Below are 19,806 nucleotides of genomic sequence, written 5' to 3'. Positions count from 1 at the left end.
TTTTTTCTTCATATCAACATTGAAACAAGCTATTGTGAGTTTTTTCTTGTTGTATATTACCAATGAAAATTTCTTCATAAAAGCAACAGAAGCACAAAGATGCCCTGCAGTGAACGAGAACCATCCTGTCCCATCCCACATATCAGGCCTGCACATGGATCGTTCATCCAGTAGATGGCAGAGTTTCATTTGCAAGAGCAAAAATCTTCCAACATCATCACTTTGTATATGTGTTAATCTGAAAGCTGTTTAACTGGAGGATCAATTAAAATGTGAAGACAATGGCGAGTCTGGAAGATAATTAATGAATTAATCAATCAGCTTGCTGATGAACACAGAATTAAACCCCCACGCTTATCTAATTACCCAGCTGAACTGCACACAAACAAAAAGTCAAATTACCCACCTCTCTCCTCCTCTCTCCCTGCCCCCTTCCCTCCCTCTCTCCCCATCACTCTCGCACACCCTCTTTATCTTTAACATCCCACCAGAAGCTGTGAATGGTAGACAGCTCCTCGTACTGCTTTCCGCTCCGCCGGCTGGAGGCTGAGCAGAGCGCACGGTTACAGCCACGGACCCTCTGCTGTCATGTGAAAAAAGAAAAAAAAAAGACTGGGGGAACAAGTGGAGATCTTTAAAATAAAGGGGGCAAAAGCACAGAAGCACATCTTTTTTTAAAATTTATTTTTGGAACAACTCTCAGGATTGTCTGTGCGCGCTGAAGTGACCATGGCGCATTTTACGCACTGCAGGTAACCGCTCTTTTTGGAGGCTACAACAAACACAACATGGATTAAACTGCAAGTACTGTTCCATTTTACTCCAGCTGAGCTGAAATGGCGGCACTTCGTAGGAAATTTGGAGAGGACTACCAGGTGGTGAACACAAACCGAGCCACCACTTTTTCAGCTCCGGTCAAAAAGAAGCGGCAACGCTTCGTGGAGAAGAACGGCCGCTGCAATGTGCAGCACGGAAACCTCGGCGGGGAGACCAGCAGGTACCTCTCTGACCTGTTCACCACTTTGGTGGACCTCAAGTGGCGGTGGAACCTGCTCATCTTCATCCTAACTTACACCATCGCATGGCTGGTCATGGCATCCATGTGGTGGATCATTGCTTACATCAGGGGAGATCTAAATCACGGCCACGACTCGTCCTACACCCCCTGCGTGGCCAATGTTTACAACTTTCCCTCAGCTTTCCTGTTTTTCATTGAGACTGAAGCCACGATCGGTTACGGCTACCGGTACATCACAGAGAAGTGCCCTGAGGGCATCATCCTCTTCTTGTTCCAGTCGCTGCTGGGCTCCATTGTGGACGCGTTCCTCATCGGCTGCATGTTCATAAAAATGTCCCAACCTAAGAAACGCGCAGAGACGCTCATGTTCAGCCAGGACGCAGTGATTTCACAGCGAGACGGCAAACTGTGCCTCATGTTCCGCGTGGGCAACCTGCGGAACAGCCACATGGTGTCCGCACAGATCAGGTGCAAGCTCATAAAGGTAAGACACGGGAGATGTGATATCAGCTTCGTGAGTGAAGCCCTGCAGTGTAGGAGCGCACAGTTTGCGCACAGTTGCGCGTTTCACCAATAAATCAACGCAATTAAACAGATCCACTGACTGCAAACAAGTTTCACTTACTGCTGAATTGTGGCTGCAGTGCATCACCATTTCACTTGGTGACTGTATGGAACACAGTTTATGCAAATCACAGCAGCTTGCATAAAAAAAAGAAGCTTTTTCTTCTTTTTGCAGCATGGCTGCTTTCTTGACAGTTTTATTCTCCTCACTTTCTCATGTGGAGGCAAGAGAAACAGCTGCAAACTGCACATGGAAGGTTAAAATGAACATTTTTTTATCCATGTTTTATGGTAAGCAGGTCCTGCTACACATATCCGCCTTGTTTAACAAAGCAGGCTTAAGGTGGCATTACCATAATCCCCCCCACCAGCTGCAGGATGGCGAGGCTGAGTGGCAGCCAGGTAGGAACACCTCAAAGCACTGAGATAAGAGAGCAAAGCCTGCACTGGCTCTTTGTTGGGAGCGCTGCAGCGTGGATGATGGAGTCTGTGTCCGGCGTCAGCTCCTCCTCAGCTGGTGACAGATAGGGTTGTATCAGTAAGTGGATGTGACAGAGAGAGGCAAAGCTTTAGCAAGAAAGTTGAGCTCAGTGAACCAGTGCTGAGAGGGTAAAAAGGCACTGCTGGGAGAATGTGAGGGTCTAGAAGCCGCAACATGTTCTCCCTTCTTTTTCCCTTTTATACATGTTTCATGCTTTTTTAAATTTTTTTTTACTCTGGGGTCTAAACCATGCAGCTAAACGGACCCCCCCAAAGCAGCTTCGGGTTTCATTCCTCACTATTAAAGAAGAGTTTTGCAGATTTTTAGCAGCAAATGCAACTAATGAACCTCTCACTCTGAAAACAAGCAGCAATGCAGAAAATTACCACCAACAGCAGCAAGGTCCATTGACTCCTCTTTTAATTACTATAATAGAGCTCCTCTCAGCCACATCCATGTTCAGTGAGCAAAATGGGCGATAAAGAAGACAAACAGCATTAGTGAGGTGCTTGGAGCTTGTTTATGTCCATGTTCTCCTCCACACAGCCACATCCAGCAGAGCGCTGGTCAGCCTAATGGTGCGTGCAGGCAGGGAGGGCGGCGGGGAGGACCAAGCTTCCACGCACAGAGGAGGTGAACAGTTTCATAGGCGTCCAGCACAGTCGCACAACTTCCATTTCTCCTGTGTGACTCCAGCTGTCCGTGTCCCTGTGAAACGTGAAAAGTGTTACATCTGCACTGTAAAGGAGATCTGAGTGAGAAAACTGAAGCTTGTCTACGATTTCTTTTTGTCTTGGATCCAGATTTGTTTCACCTTTTCATTCAGAAATGAAAGACATACAAACAGCATAGAATCTAACCCCCGTTTTACAGCTCCACATCAGATCTGTGCTCTTAGTCATCGTGGGAAACGAACACGGCATCCACTGTGTCCTCCTTAGTATCTTTTTATTTTTGCTCCAGGGCTTTGTACTCTAACCTTGTTCTTTCGCTTCAGAGATTGTCAGCAGCTCTGCTGCATAGAAGGGGGGAAAAAAAACATAGAAAAAGCATAGAAACGCAATCAGGTGAGTCAGTGCAGAGACAAAGACCCTGCCAAGGATGTAAAAACCCTTTCAATATTACATTTCACATGCAATGCCTTGATAAAAAGAAACTATAAATGTGGATTCTTGCAGTGCAGTCTCCGTGGGGAGATGTTGGAGGTGCTGTTGAGCTGTAGCCCTCATTCAGTCACGCCACATCAAAAATACTCAGATATTACTGGATGTCAATAGGAACACCGTAAGCAACAAATACAGGGTCTAAGTAATAGGTTGGATCTCCAAAAACAGAATGAAGAGCGCCTCGTGAGCTTTAACAACAACCTAAACAATTCAAATTATGAAAATATTTGTAATCTCCAAAATATCAGCCGTTTGAGTTAAAGCTGAACTGTCAGCAGCCACAGCTGTTGCTCCTTTTCTTCTTCACACATGCAGATATGAGTAAAAAGATTTAGCTGTTTGTGGAGGACTGATTCAGTTTAAACATCTAAGTCTCTGTGACTCACGGCTCCTCTTGTTGAGCGCATCGTTTACACAATCAGCTCAGCTCAGTGTCAGCCTGAAACCTGCATGGAAATAAAGAACTAAATTGTGATCAATTTATGGTAAAAACAATATTTGTGTTGCTCATTCACATTCAAACTGCATTATTTTCTCAACACAGAACTGACTTCTTTGCATCTGCGGGTTTTCTGGCATTTAGTTGATGAGTTGCATCTTTCCTTATCCTGGTTCTCCAGCTGGAAATCCATCCAAACGCTCTCATTTCTGTAAAACATACAAAACAACAGTGAAGCTAAAGTTCATTTAGTGGGGGTATTAAATAGAAAAGGATCAGCTTCATTAGGTGGACGTCATTGTGCTTTTTACTGGCCAATAACACCCCAATTTAATCCCACTTTTCATCATGTTTTATGATTAACAAAGTAAAAGTTTAGATATTTGGAGCTAAAACAACATTTCATGAACCAATAATGATAATAATCAAGGTGTTGCTGCTGTTTCCAGTGTTTAACTGCTGAGTGAAGACTGAGTGCAGTGACATTGCAGGTTTAACCTGCGCAGCTGCTTGTCTTATCATCTAAACATACAAGAACAAAAAGACTTGATGATGCCATTAGTATCAACACTAAAAGTTGCAAAGTCGCTATAAAATCTTGAACAGTCACTAGTTTTACCCTTTTTGCATAAGAAGCAGGAAAAACTTGAGGGAAGCCTGTTTTTAGTCTCCATTACCTCCAAACAAGCAACAGTTAGCATAAGCAACCATCTTTGTTTGGTTTTGTGCAGACTTGTTATTGTGATGGAGGGAAGAAGGCAGACGGCGCTCTTTATGCGGTGACTAGCCTGTCATTATTCTGTACGTCAGCTAAAAAAACCACCACAGCTCACTTGTAATGTGTGTATAACGCAGACAGAAGAGCTCTGTTGTGGAGGATAAAAGCACCAGCCTTTCACCACTCTGACTGCAATCCACAGACTCACTGACCTTTGGTTTGAAGTGGGCCTGTGGCCATCTGCCCACGCCTGCATGCAGAGTTTTGGTTTTCCCTTTCTCGTCGGTGATACCCAGGAAAGCGGAGAATGCAGCTTGGCCGGGTTTTAGTTCAAACTGCTAACATATGCTGCAGAGCGGGGCTGCCATCTGCTCCTCCGATGGAGGAGACGTTCTGCACATGGACTTAGTAGCAAGAACAATGTAAGAAATGTGAACATTTAAGAAGTTTCTTCTTTATGTGTGGTTGTAAATCTGTAGAAACAAAACTGGTCTGGTCCAGCAGTAGAAACTCTGTATTACAATCATACAAAATAAATAAAGAAATAAAATAAAACTCCAGAAAATCAAGGGGATCATCGGACCAGTCATGCTCCCCTTGGCAAAGTAAATTTGCTCAGCAGAAAACGGCATCCAGACCATCATTCTGCTGCTTAAATGCTGAACAAGACAAAAAAAAAAAAAAGAAAGAAAAAAAAAAAGAAACGATCATTTTGATTATTTTCTAGCATGTTTAACTAACTAATAAGGTTTTTTAAAAAAAAGGGGGGAAATGAGATTAAAGGATTATAGAGATAAACGTTGAGTGAAAAGTTGCAACCACTTGTTTGCACCGCTGTGTTTGACGCATCTGAGCCTTGCCGTGCCGTAGCGGATGATTGCTTGATGACAGGATGCAGAAAGCATGGTGACACAGCCCAATGGGAGCTGTCATCCAAAGCTCACCATAAGCAGCTGACATGTAGCTGCGCTGGGCATCCGTGACGGCCTCGGAGGGCATCCTGGTGGAACATCCTTGCAGAAAAATTATGACTCTGGTTTTTTCCTCTGAGGATAAAGGATGTGGAAGAAATAGATAGAAAGTGATGGAAAGTACTGAGAAGGGGGGTGGGAGAGGGGAAATAACATGACTTACAGATTTTTTTTTTCTTTCCAATACTTTCCATTCACATCTCCACGGAGGATTCCACAGATGGCTACAGAGCCACTAAAACTAGAATTGATTTCCTTTTTTTTCCCATATCAGATGACCATGAGGGCTGGAGAGAGAACTTGATGCTCTGCAATCATTGATAAGTGAGCTGAGAGCCAGAAAACCCTGTTCTCTCTATCTCTCTTTTTTTGTATTCTGAACCTGAATAATTCCTCACAGGCTGTTTGTCGCAGGTGTGCACATTAAAAAACAAACAAGCATGTGAAATTATACACGACCCTTGGTCTTCTAGCTAAGAGTTCTCTCTAAACCATCCAAACCCTGTTATTTGATTTGCATTAAACTGTTTACCGTGTGATGGTGAAAGGACTGAAGGGCTGTGTTTCCTATAACGCATTTTTAAAAGTAAAACAGGGTTGTGTGAGGGAGTTCAATCCTCTCTCTCTTGTGGATATTTCCTCCTACACACCTGAAACACCGAAGGTGTGCATGAGCATTTAGAGTTGAGCTTCAAATGCAAAAATACTAAAATATAACTTGATTATTTCTCAGTAAAGATGCTCCAGTACATCATTTTTCCAACCACAACATGATACTATCTCTGCCGCTTATTCCCTCAGCGGGGATTAAAATGTTTTTGTGAAGTAAAAATAGGTAATAAACACCCAGAGATGGACAAGCAGCAGACATTATAGTCTAATCTGTAAATTTGGAGTGGTGCAAGCCTCTGCAGTTTTACACATCACTGCATGCCTAAATCTGACCAATAAACAATTTCAAGACATCATAAAACAGGAGGCGAGTGTGGCTCTGTGTTGTGCTCCTTTTATGTTTTTGCAACACAAAATTATGAAGTAATCCACTTTTTACAAAGAGAAGTTAAAGTGTGTAACACACAGTTTAGTTGTTTAATCAGCACAATACTCAGTTGAATTAAGTGGGATAACTTTCTCTAAACTTCTGATGGATATTTGGAGTTTCTGGCTGCTTTGCGAGTTAAAGTGTGGACAATAATTAGACAAATAAAACGGGGATGAACCATGTTTATCTTTTGGCTCAAGATTCAATTATGTGTGTGAACAGATGTCCCATTAATGTTCCTGTTGGTACAACAGCAAGGCCCAATTTAAACCTGAAACTCCTCTTTTCTTTGTGGCCTTCTGTTCAGTCTCAGTGGACATTTTCACACCCAAACAAACAAAAAAAAAACCACACCTATCTTCAGTCACACTCTCCCTGGAGTGGAGAACACGGCAAACCGCCAGCCTTTTTGATTCACCGGTGGCTCAGAGCCTCTTCAAGCTTCAAGCTGATCGAACAGCAGGTCTGTCTGATTATGAGCTAAACTAAAGAGCTGCAACAAAGCAGCTAGTGTTTCTAAGCTGTAATTAAGTTTATTGTTCACTTTTCTAAACTATATTTGCTGCTACAAGTTGGTTTACTTGGCTTTTGGAGTTGGTGAAGAGATGCAAGTTCACAACATGCAGCTCATATTTGCAGTGTGAGATGAATAATTAGTCTGTTTATTCTCAGTCTGGTTAGGTTCAGGCTCTAAAACATTAAGTTTACACACCACATTCTCTTGGTTAGGTTCAGGGAATAATCACACTGTCTCATATGTACAGAAATACCACTGATGATTTTGAACAAATATTTTATTGTAACAGTGAAATTTATATGATGGATGCTCAACTTTACCAGTTTGTCCTCCAGTAGACTCAGACGTTGTTATATTTTTACATTAGATGCTGCTTTTCTCTGCTTCCACCTGATCTTCTGTCATATCTCACACACGTACATCTGGAAATTTATTGTCTTCCATTCTTAAAGTCCAAATGACTGAAAACAAGCGTGTTTAAGGATGCAGCCTTGTCTGGAATACAGCTGAAACTGTGGGGCCTGGTTTACAAAAAAACACAACAGAGAAAGTGGAAAAATTATTTGGGAGCAAAGACATCTTGCTAAAAATGACATGGCAAACTATTATCTCGCCAGTCTGACCCATGCTGACTTCTGTTTATGTTTTTTGTGATCTTTTACAGTTTGTTCATTATACTTTACAAATATTGCTGTGGGTACTTTTGTGTGATGAGTGCTGATAGAGGTGTTCAGATTTTTTTTATTTTCTAAAATTATTTTTCAAATTAATTTCATTATCAAATAATGTAATAAATAATAAAATAAATAAATAATAAACAATATAATAATTTTTTATATAATAATTATACATTTTTATATAATAATTATCATGTACTAATTATTACAGTACAGTCCAATAGCAGAATTCAAACAGTATTGATTTTACTAAATATTACAGAGCAATAATACTACTACTAAAACAATAAGAATATAATAATAATAATAATAATAATAATAATAATAATAATAATAATAATAATAATCATCATAATCATAATAATAATAATCATAATCATAATCATATTAATCATAATACATTTATGTAGCTCTTATTAAGGCACCCAAAGTGCTTTACGTAGAACTATTACATTGGGGGAGTTCATTGGGATGAAGCTCCCAGCAAGACAAAGCTGCACAGCTTCTGTGGTGCTGGTGTGTTACTTTAGCATGTGATTCATTGTGAAAGCATTTTGCTTATTTAATGCATGTGTGAGATCAGGCTGATGCCAGGTGGTCTGCTTTACAGCATTTAACTCACCATTTAACTTCACTTTGTCTTGAAAGCATGAGGTGAAATGTTTGAGAGGTTTCTTCTTATTAAATGTACTGATCAGGCTGATGACGTCCAGCAGGTGAAAGTCAGTGGGATTCGACTGGCTTGTCAGTTGATTGGACTGCAGACAAACTCCTCCACTCTTGTTTCTACTGAGAATACTGATTGATGGCGGTCTGGCAGACAGGACTGGAAATAAATAGCAAGATCAGGACACTTAGAGTGCAATCAATTTTATCTATAACTTGTATGAATGTTCACACTTTAAACCACTAAATTTCTCCATTTTAGAGTGTGAAGAAATGAGAATATTAAAGCTGATTCTGAAGGTCAGCAACAATCAGATGTGAGGGGGGAAATTTCTGCTTTGTCCTCCAAAGAATTTCCTGGGAAACATGGTTGAACTGGATGAAGAGTCCTTGCCCTCAGATGTCAGAACTCCTCAAGAAAAACCTGTTCATTTATTGGGACAGCGTGTCAAATTTACAGTGAAAAAAGACAACGCAAACAAGCTCTGTGCAGCGGGGAGACTGGTACAATGGCCATGGGAATGTACGAGGAGCTTTGCCTGTCAGCATTTGCAGACAGTCATCCATCTTCTTAATCCTAAGCGACAAAGAGAGAAAGTGAAATGTAGAATTTCCCTAAGCTAGTGCAAGATAACCCTCATGTGGGAATGATGCTAAACAGTATTGAGTGCCCAACATATGAACAGTTCCCCATGCGAGGCGACGACCCTCCTCCAACTTGAATCCAGAGGAGCTTCTCATTGAAATGCACAGGAGAAAGAAGGCAATGCAAAGCCAGAAAACACTGCTCGCACCTCATTTCTGTCCCAGAGGGTTAAACCTCACGGTAACACCGCCATCGGCTTGGGATTAAACTGGACCGAGTCCAAGATGAAGTGCAGAAGAAACTTAAGGATTGAGGTAGAAAAAGAGGATTCAAAGATATAAACAGTAGTTTCACACCACAAAATCACACCTGCTGTGTGTGTGTGTGTGTGTGTGTGTGTGTGTGTGTGTGTGTGTGTCTGTGCAGCAGCAACTTGAACAAACCTCCACTTTAACAGATGCTTTATGTTTCTCTTGTCAACAGTGTTGCATCAGTATAAAACTTTACTGGTGTTATTAAGATCTAGCTGTAATTTGTTGTTTTTGGCAGACTGATAACGGATCCAAACAATATGATGTGAGTGGGCAGATGTGCCATTAGTGCAACCTTTGTCCCAAACCTTGTAAAGTCTTATTGTCAGACAAGCAGGTATAAATAACACAATGATAAATGAATAGCAACTGCTGGAAGAAGCAACACTCCAGTCCAGGAAACAAAATGTTTCCCAGAAACATCCAGAGACTGAAGGAATACAGACCAAACAATAAAACTGAAACAGAATCCAATCACCAAACTACTTCTGTGTTAAGTCATAGTTAAACAGTACTGCATTACTGTTGTTGATATCATGCATTTTCTTTTGGGGACCACAGATGGAAATTAGCAACCTGCTAAATCAGGCATTTTTGTACATTCAAGCGGAAGGTTTATTTGGCAGATCAAGCTCCTTGATCCAAGATTATGGACCCTGGACAATAAAAAAAAAAAAAAAAAAAAAGCAGGCAGAGATCTTGCAACTTTCAAGGCCGGTATTGAGCTCAGTTCAGGGCTCAAAATGCAAAACTCTGATCCTGTGTCAACACACTTGTTTCTTACAACTACAGTAGCCTATGTAGAACGCATTAGTATCAAAGACTTTTCCTGCTCTCAGGTTGTCTTTGTAAAAACACAGAATAATGATTATCAGTACAATTTTTCATTTAGAAAAGGGAAGTTAGCTTAGTCTGGGACTGGTGCTTGTTAGCATGAACCCACCGTCTCTACCTTGAAATCTGTCACTATGGACAGCACAAAGTTACGCCATGTACTGCACGGTGACTGTAAAGGATGCTGAACTGTTGTACTGTCACATCCTGACAACAAAAGGAGAACAATCCTAACTGCAGACAGGCCAGTTGTGCAGAAAGATGTGTGCCATTTTAACACTAAAAATTCCAATGTTTACCCCTACATCAGTGTTCCTCAGTCCTGATCGTTGCCCTCCTGTTAGAAATGCTTCTACTCTTGATTCAAATCAAAGGATTAATTTAGGATTAATTAAACAGATTGTCAAGTGCTCTTTTATACCCAATCCTGACACCCTCACTTGTCTCTTGACATCGAATCTTCCCTACTATTTATTTCTGTCAACTTTTCTATTTGTCTTTGTGTTGCTACCGACTTCTTTTGAGTGTACTTTTCAGTAATTTAAGTTACTGATTAAAATGAAGATTTACAGAAAATAAACATTTCTGAGCTTTGGTAGATTTTCTACACTTTGGTAGTTGTTGATATTTTAAAACGTATGTATTGATATTATTCTATTCTATTCTACAGTCCTTTCGCAGACACTTTTATCCAAAGCGACCTACATACGAGAATGAGAACAGCACAAGCACAAAATCAAACAGTAGAAGACATCGTAGGTAGGTGCTAGTCAGACTGCTGCAAGTCCAGTTGGATGCAGGCGTTGCCATGTTTGCCTTCCCCTCCCGACACTGTTCCCTTTGTTAAAATACAAAAAATAAATCCCATAATATTTGTTGCAAAGAACTGGGCCAAGTTCTGCAACTCCTCTGACACAAAGCGTTAAATTAAGTGTGGAAGTGCTCCTTGAAGATCTGCATCTTCAGCTGTCTCTTAAAAGTAGAAAAGGACCCTGCAGATCAGACAGAGTGTGGCAGCTTGTTGCACCACTGTGGTACAACATAGGAAAAGAGTCTGGTTAGTGATTTAGCCCTACGGAGTGGTGGTAACATGAGGCGTCTTTCACTGGTAGGGCATGACTGTTGAGAGGGAGTGTATCTCTGGAGCAAGGAGTGAAGGTATAAGTGAAGCAATTATAATGTAGAGAAAGAAAATCAATAAGAATCAACTGTTCTGTTCGTTGATTTGGATGATTTAATTCACCACCAGACTCAGCAAATCCACTTTAAACACATTTTAATCAACTTTCCAGCCTCACAGACAAGTGGAGATGATTTCTAGATTCAAACTGTTGTTCATAGTAAAGTATAATCATATTTAGGTCAACTTTTAGCAAATGTTTAGAGTATAAAAAACATGCAGTCAAGCTTATGATTTTCGCATAAGTTTAGAGGAATGTCTGGAATGAATTAAAAGTGGATTTACTTCCTCAAATTTAGGACTGTAATTGTTAGCCTGCTCAGCTAATCACCCACAATATCATCAATACTGTTTGAATTCAGGCCACCGTTTCCAGCTCTTATTGTGATTTTAAAGTTTTGTGCTCCAGGGATTTAGAGAAGAAAAACAAAGATTCATCGTCAACAAAAACCTCAGCGAGGGGATGAGACTGTATGTTTATCTGCGTGGGAGCTGATAATGGAGCTGCGTGTGTGTCTAGGTGGGTGGCTATTGCTTGAAACATCCCAAGGTATTGGTTAGAGATTAAACTAAAGAATTAAAAAAAGAAGGGAAAAAAAAGGTATAAAAATAAGCAGGTTTTGGAAAACTTGAGGTAAAATCAAGTTTTTCTTTTATCTGAAAAAGAGATTTTTGCTGTTAATATTCTTTTCAGGTATTTAATAAGAAATAGTATTCAGAAAAAAGACAAACTGAGAAAATGAGAAATGCAAAGTTGAACAGATTGATGTGACAGAAAACAAAAAGACATCCAGGAACTCGGTGCTCGGCTCTTACATCATCTGGACAATTAAATGTTTCTGCATCAGTTAACTCGCTGTGGGCGAACACGATTGTCTCGTATGTTCTGCCTGCAAGTCCTGCAAGACATCAACATGGAGCACTAAAAGTCTTTAGCTACAGCCAACAGGACAATGATGGAAAACATGGAGGCTTTTTGTAATATCTTCTATAACTTTTCAGTTTTGAAACTCAAGCATTTCGAAATAATTTCTTCTTCTTTTTTTTATTTATAAACATCTCACACTTCTGCTCTAATCTCAAAATACCAACTACAAGGGATCAGATATAATAGAAAGCTTTAAAAAGCACAAACATTTTGGATCCCTCATGAAGTAATTCCCAGCAGTAAGATATCCAAAAAGTCTGATGACTCGACTTGATGGTGGGAAACTCATCGTGCAACGACACATAGCAACACAGACACAGTTTTTCTGTATGAACAGAAAATATTTAAAATGTTTACTTGAACCACTTTGAAAGTGCAACATTTTTAGTTACATTAGGTGTCAAACATCCGCTCTTCTGGCCCCATCCTGAGCAGCTCTTAGCTTTGCTCCTCATCAGAATTACTCCCTGATTTTCCAGCCCGAGTCTGCCTGCTAAAGATAAGGCTGTAAGGGATCATAAGTACTTTCCAGCTCAAACAACAAAATATTCCTGTAGGGGACTTAAACATCTAGGAGTCCCTCTATGGTCTGAGACCAGATTAATCACATATATTTAAACGTTGCATGCTTAAATTGCAACCCGGAAGGTCTCGTATCTGCAGTGACTGCAACAACCACTCCAACTGCGTCCATTCTTAAAAAAGAAGCTTAAAATGATTTTCTCTGCTGCTTTTGCTACATTTGTCTTTTTAGATATTTTCATGTATTCTGATTCCAGCTTGCACTTGTGTCGACGATGTCAGTAACGTCACTTCCACGTTTCTTGTCATGTATTTATTGATTTTAACTATGAGGAGACTTGAACTGCTTCAGGACTGAATTGACGTGGATCAGATGAAAGCAGAAGACGCAACTCTTACCATGTATTGCAACAACATGAATCTAAGCCTCTCTTTCATGTCTCTTTCCTCCTTTTTCTGCCTCTTTTCCTCCAGTCTCGTCAGACCCCCGAGGGGGAGTTCCTGCCTCTGGACCAGTGTGAGCTGGATGTCGGTTTTGGGACGGGTGCAGACCAGCTTTTCCTGGTGTCCCCGCTCACCATTTGCCATGAAATTAACCCCAAAAGCCCCTTTTTCGACTTATCGCAGCGCTCTCTCATGAACGAACAGTTTGAGATCGTCGTTATACTCGAGGGCATCGTGGAGACCACCGGTGAGGAATCTTCCGCTTATTGTTTCCCTCCCCATTCTCATGCTTCCTTTCTTTTTTTCTCACTCCAAGTTCAAATTTGATAATGAACATTTATGCATGAAACCTTGCTGTGAAAACAGACTTCAGTCCAGACTCTGAGATCTAATTTTCCCATCAGTTCTAGTTTTGCGTTTCTGAGCAGAGCTGGAAGAAGTCGAGTAATTTTCTTACTGAATTATGAGGTCTATTTCATTCCTGCAGAATCAGTTTATGCCGGCTTTATGCATAAAAGTCTGGAGTCATGGATGCATGTGTCACTGTGATGAATTAGCTGAGGTTTTAGTCAAACTTCTGCTGTCTTCTGATGACACCTGCAAGCTCAGGTTGGTACGCAGCCTGGTAACTACCGGCAACCATGCCTCAGCAGCGGCGCTGCTCTCCCTGTTGCATATTTAACAGAATGATTCTTCCCTAAAGTCCAATACAAATAAATCCATCTCCCTCTTTTCTTTTCAGCTCTCCGTCCATCCATCCACCATTACTCACACACTGTCACTGCTGTAGGAGAGAGCAGAGAGCTGAAAAGGCTCAGAGCAGGAGGGAGGAAGGGAGGGATCAGCAGGGAGGCAGAGGGGCAGGCAGGCAGCCTAGTCTGTGCTCCACTGGTAATACCATTTATCAGGGTGCAGCCAGAAGTTTGAGGGGACTTCCTGTACTACCAACACAAACACAATACCCATTTACCGCAACACATACACAATAATTCTTGCACAACCAGCTGCTGCTAACAGAGCCATCTCCTCAACTCGTTTCCAGCCACACCTGACAGATTACCACTCAATAAGACTTAAAGTTTCAAAGTTCAGAGAGTCTGTCTTATCCCTCTGGGGTAATTCACCATGCTGCAAGCAGTAAAACAACCAATCAATGCAACTATCACACACCACATAATAAATATCAAAATGATAATGATAAACGAAAACAGAAAATAAAGAAGATGGAAGCAGGGACAACGTAATACTTTGGCAGGATCCACCTGCTCTGACTGAAGCAGCGGGAACTCACAAGCCAAGGGGCTGAACTGGTCTTGCTCAGGATTCTCACTTGACACAGGTCTGGGAGGTTAGTCAGGTTAATCCCTGCAATTCTCCTACACAGTCTTACAATCCCCTGCTTTCTGTTTCATTCAGGTCTTGAGACATGTTGTGTGTTTTCTACACAGAGAAAACTTTATAGATAGGATAGAAGACAACTTAATCAATCCTCCTGTCAGTCCCAACTTTGAAAGACGCATTGAAATCAGAAAATCACTTCATGTCAGACTGACTTACCAGATGTTAACACCAAATACATCTAGTCCTAAAACCAACAGACAGAGCCAATGCAAATATACTTAATGTACAACACTGTTCGGCAGTGATCATTATCTTGGTAAACATACCCCCCAGCAAAAATAAACCAGCCAATCACATGGCAGCAATTCATTTTGTCATGCAGGCTGGAGTTCAAACCAAGCATAAGAATTAGGATAAAAAGGGAGATTTAAGTGACTTTAAATGTGGATTTGGTTATCGGCTTGAGTATGTCAGAAACTGCTAATCTACTGGGATTTTGACAACAATCTTCAGGGAGAATTTCTATTCCAACAACTGAACTGAACATTATCATGGAAATACAGACAGATATAAATTACTTGAATTTTGGTGAGAGAAAGTCAAGTGAAATGGCCCTCCAGCGAGCAGTTGCTGTAACTACGTAACGTTGTCCAGTTGGTCGGGTTTTCTTTGAGTTAAGTGCAGTTTGAATGCAACCAAACCAAAGGAAGTTGTGAAATCTTTTGGAAATCCTCTGCTAATTAAGCTGGATTTTTCATACTATCCTGGGTTCAATGCACCTTAGCTGCTTGAGCAGACATCTTTGTATACCAGTAGGTCCTTAAGTCTTTTATGCTCTAAAACATCCTGCGATAGACTGGCGACCTGTCCAGGATGTACCCTGCCTTTCGCCCAAAGACTGCTGGGATAAGCTCCACCTTCCCCGCGACCCTTCATTGGACTATCCGGTTAAGATAATAGATAAATGAATGCTCTGACACATTGGCCAAGTTAACATGAGAGTTTAAATTGCTCTTTATTTCCAAATAAAAGTTAAATCTGCTTTAAACTGATTAACCTGGGAGGATTTGATACACCTGGTTTTCTTCCGGGCACTGCCCTCAGATTGATGTGCTGGATGCTGATAGGTCGCCCACACACCCCACCTACCCTTGATTGGCCGGACCTTCTGCTGAGCATCAGAATAAACGCTGTTACTGACCTTCGTTCCTGGCAGCTGTGTTTGGTTGAGCCTTGGTGCCACAGCTTGCCACTCATTCACTGACAGTGAATGAGATTGACTGTTTGGTGTTTTGAACATTTTTGTGATTATAGCTGGGTTGGTGCCAGTTTTGGTTTACACTTGTGTTGTTGGGTTTGGTTTGGCTTTTGGTTTGTGAGTTTTGATGCTTTTTAAGGACTAGTGGGTCCTAAATAAAGCCTTCTTTTGTGCATTTTCCTGGTTTTCTTTTGATAATGTTGCCATCCATTTGTACCCCTGGACAAACTCCATCGGGGGTCGTAATCCGTCCCAATGACGTCCCGATGACACACATATTCTACTCGTTGTTTTGCCTCCTGTGTTTGGTAGACTATCTTCCTTCTCAGCTGCTGAATAAAAAAAAAGTAAGCTCGTGTCGAGCTGCACTTCAAAGTTATAATCAAAATGACGAAACTGGCACATAATATGTAGTTTTCCATGTTACGACTGAAAAAACAACAATCAGGAAGAAAACTTTGTGTATTTCCGGTAGATGTCAGTACATCACGTCCGCGGATGTGAATCTAAAACAGAATTAAGTAAAGACATGTTTTCATGTAAACCTTATTTCAGAATTATTTCCATGTGAACCCTCAGGAGAATACTGTTATTCAGAATTATTTTATTCTGAATTATTAATTCCAAATAAGAAAACATCAACATTGATCCCTTTTAGTTTCACTAATATGCAGACAACAGATACTTCTTTCTATATGACTCAGGTTTCATTCAGTCGTAGCTTCTTCAGAGGTCACATTCACCTGGAATCACAAATCATGACATTGAGTTCTGAGTCAGCGAAGGCAACTGTTAGTCATTTCACATAAACTTGTCTGCACGGACCTCTTTCTCAGTGACTTCTATTAGCTTGTTGTCCTGAGGGCTTTCATTTTTATTCAAGAACCAGTGAGTGAATCAGGTGGTTGATGCCTGAAACATGAAACTAAACTAGCATGCCTGGCAGGCTTTAACTGCACCAGCTCCTACTTCAGTAATATTAATGTTGTCTTATGCTCTCACAGTCAGCAGAAATGCAACCAAGAGAAGCAGAAAAAGCAGGAAAATTATCTTGCATTCACTACTGTAATTAAAGCCAAACCTTCGGGCAGCTTAGAAAATGATCTTTGAGTCGATGAAGGACTGTTGAAGGTTCACAGTAGATGAAGATGAGTAGTGAGCTTGGAATAGCATGGAGCTATGACATAATCCTGCACATACCCCTCAGAGGCATGCAATCAGACTCCTACTCTTCAGGAAACAGTTGTGTTTGGCAGAGAAGCTCATCGTGAAGCAGAGCTACTGGTTCAGAAAAAACACGGACTAAGAGCTTATTGATCTTGAACAAGACCTTGAAGCCTATATCTAGCTGTCAAATAGTGGTGCTATATCCACTGATGCAATATCATTTACACCGGTAATTAACGTGTTATTAAGCACCGCTAACGTCCACCTGCGCTAACAGCAAAAAGTGTGAGGATCACACGACTTCACAGGTAATTTACTTCAAATTTCAGGCTGCAAAGATTTCACTTCTTCTCTCCTCAACTTCACAAAATGATTTCCTTTTCTTTCATCTTCCTTGTTATTCCTTTACAGTCCATTAGTCTGATTTGAAGAAAGGAAGACAAAGTTGTGATAATAGCTTTTAAAATCTTTGCGTTTGTGTCAGTGAAGCAGAAAATGCTTTAAAAAAAAAAAAGAAAAAAAAAAGCTGTGTTTACATTTCTGGTTTGTGACTAGAAATGAACTAATGATGCGTGCAGCAGCATGAAACTCTCCTCACAGCTAAAGAGAGAGGAAGAAGCTAATGAGGCAGCATGCTGTCCTTTCATTTTCTTCCTAATCAGCTAATAACTGTTTTGTTTTTATTGTATTTAACGACTTTTACTCCTCTGTAATCCTCGTCTAGGTATGACATGCCAGGCCCGGACGTCATACACCGAGGATGAGGTGTTATGGGGCCATCGTTTTCTGCCAGTGATGTCTCTGGAGGAAGGCTTCTTCAGAGTAGACTACTCGCAGTTCCACAGCACATTCGAGGTGCCAACACCACCATATAGTGTCAAAGAGCACGAGGAGAAGAATTCACTGCCCTCCCCTCTGTCCACTCCCACCCCCGCACTGACTGAGAGCCACGGGGCCCGGCGTGACCGGGTGTTCTCTGTGGATTGCATCAACACTTCAGAGGAAAGGGGCCATCAGGGAGGGACTGCAGGTCGACTGCCGAGCAAGCTGCAGAGGATGAGTTCATCTGGAAAAGAGGACCTGCAGAGGAAGGTGCTCCTGCTCAGCTCCCAGCACTCTGAGAAGGCCTGCAGCACGGGGGACCTCCCCATGAAGCTGCAGCGCCTCAGCTCCTCAAGCAGTCCAGTGGCGCAGGATCGGCTGCAACTCAAGTCCCTCAAAGTGGGCTTTGAGCCTATGACCCAGTCCACTGGAGACCTGTACCAACGCAGCCCCCCGACCTCGCTGGCTCCTGCTCCGGTCCCAATGCACAGCCCTCTTCTGTCAGCTGGAGCGAGGCTGGAGGACAACCTGCCGGCAAAACTAAGGAAGATGAATGCAGACCGCTGAGACCAGACCACGGCAGATACACAAGCAGACTCACACGGACACAGAAGCAGAGATCTGCTTTACCTTAGGAGGCGGAAAAACAGACCAAACACAACAAACAAAGGTGGCTTACTGACATTTTATCTTTTAAATTTCTTTTTCTTGAGAAAAAAAACTGGAATTACTGTGATTTTGTTTTATAGCAGAGTTATTCATGCAGACTTTGTTCCACACAAAGCCACAAGAAAACTAAAAGTATGATTCTGCCAGACTTGTGCATGTGTTCACTATTGTTTAACCTAAACAACACTATACTTCATAGTCAATCTTAGTTTTAATCAAATATAAATTATACAAGATGATAATAAATGCTCTTAATCTTTCTGTTGTGTTTTGCTTTTTGTTCCACCGTCAAGATTTTATTTTAGTATAAAAACTCATTTTGAAAGTTCTTATCATAGAGAGGGAACAAACCAGACAAGGAGAAACCTTTTTGCATGGACTTTTTATTGAGCTTTTAATGAAGCTACAGGAGTGCCACAAAATAAAGAATAAATCTAAAAGATAATACAAAAATAAATTAGTAAAAACACAAAAAACCTATAAATACAAATATAAATAAATGTATTAGAAATAAAAACAATTCCTTTTTGTGTAGAAATTCCAAACTTTTCCTGCTGTTTTTCATTACATTTTCATTATTCAATTTTTCATTTTTTTTATTTGAGGGGAAAAAAAAGCAGAAATATACTTTCTGTTGTAAATATGTTTACAAAAATTATATATACTTGGAAATGATTTTTAAAAGTAGTTACAATATTTTTATTTTTCTCTGTTTAATTGCCTCCATATTACCACATTAATTTATGTAATTTTATTTTTCTTAATATATTTCCTCTTGTTTTACCTGCATGGTCATGTTTTCATCTGAGTTGGTTTGTTTGTAACTCTGTTTGCACGTTTCTCAAAAACATTTATATGGATTGATTTTGGCCAAATTTTATGGGAAGTCTTGGAAATGGAATAAGGAACAAGTAATTACATTTAGTAGAGGATCCAGATCACCACCTGGATGCAGAAGTTTTGTTTTAAAGGATTCTTCACTTTACAGAGAAAGGGATCATTTTGCCATTAGAGCTTCGAACTAAAAAATAATGCCTCAAATTATACTCATAATAATTCATTTTAAAAATTCATGTGATATTTCAATGTTTTGTATTGTTTTTATGTTTTTATTCATTTGTTCGTTCATTTCTTTGTTTCAGTTTATTGATGAAAAATATGTCTATATTCTGGAGAGGCGGGGAGTCTCGTTCTCTGGAGAAAATGAAAAGTGCTCACACTACTGTGCTGATTCCTCGGCTGGGAGTTTAAACTTATCAATTTAAACTTATCAATTCGTTTGGGAGAATCTGGCTGTTTGCAAGCAACTCTTTTTGCAGGATGAAACCCACAACTGCTGCTCAGTGAGTAAAGTTCTTGTTCAAAATAAGGAGGATAATGAGATTCACTAGTGCTGGAAAGAGAAGCATGAACAAGATTTACTGGACAGGAGAGCCTGAGGATGGTCTGCCCATTGTTCCTGAAAAAGGAGGAATGTGGTCATTG

At 40.7% G+C, this 19,806-nt stretch overlaps 1 protein-coding gene across 1 annotated transcript; it reads left to right on the top strand.

Annotated features, from left to right (window-relative positions):
• Positions 1-836: 836 nt before the first annotated feature.
• kcnj19a (potassium inwardly rectifying channel subfamily J member 19a) lies at positions 837-18,219 on the top strand (the record flags this gene model as incomplete). The annotated part of the gene is made up of 3 exons (XM_079253345.1): positions 837-1,502; positions 13,095-13,311; positions 17,555-18,219. 3 exons carry the CDS (start codon positions 837-839, stop codon positions 18,217-18,219), a joined length of 1,548 nt encoding a protein of 515 aa, XP_079109471.1.
• Positions 18,220-19,806: the final 1,587 nt, after the last annotated feature.

Source organism: Telmatherina bonti, assembly GCF_933228915.1.
Source record: "Telmatherina bonti genome assembly, chromosome: 14".
NCBI lineage: Eukaryota > Metazoa > Chordata > Actinopteri > Atheriniformes > Telmatherinidae > Telmatherina > Telmatherina bonti.
Note: the sequence above shows the minus strand (reverse complement) of the source record. Positions and strands in the feature narration are given on the sequence as shown.